This window comes from Aplysia californica, unplaced genomic scaffold (assembly GCF_000002075.1).
Source record: "Aplysia californica isolate F4 #8 unplaced genomic scaffold, AplCal3.0 scaffold01169, whole genome shotgun sequence".
Taxonomy (NCBI): Eukaryota; Metazoa; Mollusca; class Gastropoda; order Aplysiida; family Aplysiidae; genus Aplysia; species Aplysia californica.
The window spans coordinates 92353-97420 of record NW_004798439.1 but is presented as its reverse complement, the minus strand read 5'-3'; the positions used below and the strand labels follow the sequence as shown (position 1 = coordinate 97420).

Genomic DNA, 5068 nt, shown 5'->3' with positions numbered 1-5068 from the left:
AAACACACACACACACACACACACACACAAGTACACATTTATCTACACATGCAAGGGCACAATACGTATATAACACATAACATACACCTCAACAAACAAAAATATCAAGCAAAACATATACCGTTCATCCTTTCATCCCTTTGTTTAAATGATCGAACATAACATAATTTTATTCATTTTCACGATAAACACGCCGCCGCCTCAGAACTATTTTGTCCAAAGTGCCCTCTTTACTTAGTACAATTTGGACAAAATAGTTCTGATTCGACGACGTCTCGTTGTTTTTCAAATAGATCCGAATCTAGAGGAGTCGTCATAATATCTTAACTTCGTCACACTATAGAGCAGTGCTCCTTAACCGCATAAAGTCCTTTTCGATACCCTTAGCACTCTATAATAACTTCACTGAGGAGTGAGCACACCATTATGTCTAAACTGTAGGCCAAAAACACCAATTTCGCTATAATCGAGGACACGTAACACCCTCCCCCTTTCTTCCCTATCATTTGACTCAAACGGTACGCTCCATAGTAAACTGGAAATGCGCCGGAGTGCACGACCCATGACATTACAAAACAAGTCTATGCGTCACAGTGTCATATCACTTTCCTGAAATGAATGACATTCTATAGATATTTCCAGAAAAACACAATCCCCCGAAAAATGTAACGTCATTTAGTAAGCCAAAGATAAACCCAGCGTCATGTATCAGAAGCCTAATGATATGCACAGCAGCAGCAGAAGTAGAAGCGGCGTGACAGACATGCACACACACTGACCGCTCGGACAACGACAAAGAGGACGGCCGGCATCTACAGCGTCTGGACAGGGCAACGGAAACACTTAACACTATCTCTTAAAGCTGACGGTTTTATGGTTTTCCTGTGCGGGGTGGGCATATAGTGTGTGTTTTTTTCTTTCTTTTTTCCCCGGGGGCGGGTAACATGTGTACATTATTATAACATTGGTGGATGTTCAGAAAATATCCTGAGGACAGGTTCAGAAATGTCCTAGTTACATGTGCCGTAAAATTCCTACGAAAACGAAACAAACAGAAATGTCCTGGCTTAGATTTGAACTCTTATCGCCCGTATCTTATTCAATGGACCTAACTATCGAGCAATCAACGCACATTGCTTTTCTGTTATCAAAACATAGTTTCATGTTACGTCCTTTTAAACTTTTTTAGAGAGTCTGGTCTGATTAACGTACACACCGAGGTGACTGTGTAAAGAGGTGGGGTGGGGTACGGGACAGGAAGGAGTTGGGGGAGGACGTGCTCGTGGAGCGGGAGGACGGTATTGTTGGCTTCAGAGATCTTAGTATCTCATATGGTAAGTATAAGCAATAAGATACGATTAAAGCTTTTTGAAGATGGTTAAAGAAACAACCCAACAAACAAATCAAATACATCGCACGACAACGCATGACATCGTAAGACACTATTCACGAGTACACAAGGAAAAAGCAGAACATCTCACCATACGCCACATAACAAAATAGACACCGACAGTTCATACAGTTTACGACAAATATACAAAACAGCCTCGTATCTCTCACATAAAATTGTTAAGACGAACAATATGCTTTGAAGCAGGATGTAACTGATAATATTTCATTTTTGTTGAAATCATTGAATTGAGAAAAGGTTTAACACATTGTGTGCCTTATACAATCATTAACTAACAATGTAAATGGTGTATTAGATCATTTTAAATGTTCTCATTAAAAAAATATGCATTCACTAAGCAGCATGCTGTCTTCGTCCATTGTTAGAAAGTTATAACACAATTCAAAACGTAGTGTTTATTAATGTGGTTTTTTTCTGATCGAAACATACACAATATAAAAGTGACATGAGAAACTGTTTATCAGCGAAATGAGCACTGTGTTCATGCGGAAAAAACAGACATGTATCTAAGTTAGTAAAAATATAGTAAGAAAGTGAGCGATTGACGAGCTGGGATGACTATAGGCGTGAGTGATCAGTCAGATCCGAGAAATAGCTACCAGAGCATAAAGAAGGACACAACTGGTAAGAAACTGGGTAGAGTTTAGACCCCACAAAAATTGGTACGAAAATGGGTAAAACATACCAGAGTACAAAACTGGTCAAATATTTGGTAACAGCTACCAGAGTTTAGACAAGTAATAAAAGGGTTAAAAATTGGATATGTCATGCATAAAGAGATTACTAGCTGCCTTGTCAGGTAAGGACATTGTCAAGTTAGATCTTTATCAGATAGGACATTATCTCTTTAAATGTAGATGTTTTACCACCTTGTGAGTACAATAAAGACCACTTAAAAGGCGTTCATCCTGTCTGACAGGACCAGCCTCGGCTGAGAGGGACACGACATCCCAACAGAAAGACCGGGATAACTCAATCAAATATATCTCGACGCGGGAATCGAACTCAAGTCTTTTGAGTGCGACGGCCAAGAGCCTAACCGCGACACCCCAGACGCCGGTAAAGACATCGTCAAGTTATGACTTTGTTAGTGTAGAAGTAGCAGCATCAACGAGCACGTTCTCTTCCCTTATTGCATTTTCGATTATTTCACACGTCGTTCTTTAGTTGTAGCTCTCTGCCAGCCCCTTGATAACCACATCTTTTCCCTGGCCGATGGAAGAGATTCAAAATTTGATTTTAAGATTGACAAATTAAAAAGTGTTGTACGCACCCATATATACCATTAAAATCATTTGAGAGGCAGACTGTGTAGACCATGCCTATCTATGTGAACCGTGACTAAGACTACAAAGAGAGATACAGCAGCCCTGCAGAGCGGCAGAAATGCATGTACTTGATTTAAAAAACAACAAAAAACTTCCCCACTCGCGAATCGAACTCATGTCGTCTGCGATTGACCGCGAAAAGTCTAACAATTTCTCCACAGATCTCGGAAATATGCACACATATACAAGTAAGTTTTCTGTTGTTTTTCCACTAGCCCCTGTGGTAACAAGAGCTTTTCGCTGACTGATGTCAAAGCATGAAAGTAAGACATAGATGTTTAAAGCTTGAATGTTATTTGATTTTTTCTTTTCTTTTTTTTTTCTAGCATTCAACCGAAATATTTAGTGCGTCTTCCATCCCGTCAATGGCGTAACTCCCAGAAGTAGTTGTCGACCCACCATCATCATCGTCCTCATCTATGCTGTGGTTCAGCGGCGACAACGGCTGTTGGTGATGATGGTGAGGATTATGTTGTTGAGGATGTAGTAAAGGAAAACTGTTTGTTTTATTCGAGTCTTTAACGAGAGATGAGGAGGTGGAGGAGGAGGAGGGAGGACGGAGGTTGTTCCTTCCCTTTTGATGAAACCTCTCGTGTTTCGCTACAGCGTCTCTGCTGAGAGGAATTCGGCTCACTGATTGGTCTTTGCCGATACCACGTGGGTCGAGATACAGCCTATCAGAGGCCACTGTGGGATTTAGGTTGTTTCTTTTGTTGTTGTCGGTGAAGGGTTGGACGGAATTCTTCTGGGATGAAGAGGAGAAGTTTTGTGGCATTCCGGGGTGTACAGAGTTGTTGGTATCATGCCTCCGAGGATAAGACTGATCCATAAATGTCCTCAACAGCTGAGCTTTTGTAGGTGCTGCAGAGGGGTGGTGGGGGTAGTTAAAGGAGGAGGAGGAGGAGGAGGAGGGGTGGTGGGGGTGGGGGTGGCCGGACGTCGTCTGCTGAATGTGGTCAAGGCTCTGGTCATCGAAAGAGAAGCGGACTTTACTGGGCGTCTTCCGGCCCTTGTCTAGGTCTTTGTGCGAGGCGTAGGCTCGTGCGGCCCGCGACAGGTCACTCAGGCTGGAGGAGGACTCGGGGGAGTAGACGGGTCCCGGAAGTGGTGACCTCTGGTTGCCAGGCAACGCTGGCCTCTGGGGGACGCGCGGTCCGGACAATGGCGTCGTCGGGGAGATGACGGGTGAGTGTACGGGGAGGGGCGGGGAGGCTGTGAGGTGGGAGGGAAGAAAAATATAATAATATATTATATTCGTTTGTGAATTGTGAGGAAGTGAACAAAAAAAGGGAGAGGAGACAGAAATACATGCAGTGGTAGTGTTTCATATGGAGTGGAGTGGGAGTAAGTGGAAAAATGGAAGGGACGATGAGGGAGGGGGGGGGGAGAAGAAGTGAGAAGTCTAACACACAGTGATGAGAGAATGTCAAGGGTAAGAAAGTGAAGGGGGGGGATCATTTGTGAAAAAAGGAGAACAACACACACTGATGAGGTTCACGCGTTCGGGGGGTGGGGGAGGGGGAACCAACACACGCGTGTGAGTATCAAATGGAAGTGAGGCGGAGGCGGAGTGTGGATTGGGGACGAGGGCAAGGAGGGTGTGGCGGGGGACAAAACAACTCGCGCCGATGAGCGTCATGGGTTGAGGAAGGGGGCGGGGTCATCTTGTGGACAAGACGAGGCAATTTAGTTGATTGGAAACTTATGTTACCTTGATTGACGCGAAACACTTCTCATTGTTCCGGCCACGGCCAGTGACCATTGTCCAGCCTCGGGGCTACTCTAATATTCTTTTAACGGCTTCTAAAATCACTGGACTGGGCAGAGGCGAGATTTTTTGATAATATGAAAGTATATTAGAGGCCATCAGCTCTCTTGACAAAACGACAGCCAGTGGAGTAAGAAGCATTTCAAATGAGTACAATGCTCTGGGGATGAGGAGCAATCACTGAAAGAGAAGACTACTGTTGGTGTAGGCAGTCTCGGAAGACCGCCTAATTCATGTCTCATTCTTTTTCTTTAAGTCAGAGAGAGCACTTATTATTAAATACGTGTTAGCTAGTTTATCCGTAGAGATTGAGCTATTTGTATGGGTGAAAAGGAGGTGGCGGGGTAGAGGGGGCGGTGACACGCTAGTTGGGGCAGGGTTAGGGTGGGGGTATGTTTGGGAGACATTAAAACATATCTTTTACTTTTACAGCACGGAGTTTACCACTACAGATATAATGTACAATGTAGATACATACATTTTTTTTAATGAGTTGTAACGTGCACACATACATGGGAATCATTGTGTAAGCGGACCGACAGGATAGTACAGAGATAATAA

At 43.7% G+C, this 5068-nt stretch overlaps 1 protein-coding gene across 1 annotated transcript in view; it reads right to left on the bottom strand.

The window, feature by feature from the left end:
• Positions 1–939: 939 nt before the first annotated feature.
• Positions 940–5068, bottom strand: part of LOC101860620 (protocadherin gamma-A4) — a 49048-nt gene continuing 44919 nt past the window's right edge. Inside the window, exon 4 of the mRNA XM_005112039.3 lies at positions 940–3951. Coding sequence (XP_005112096.1) covers positions 3062–3951 — 890 coding nt within the window. The 3' untranslated portion in view covers positions 940–3061. The remainder of the gene's footprint in view (positions 3952–5068) is intronic.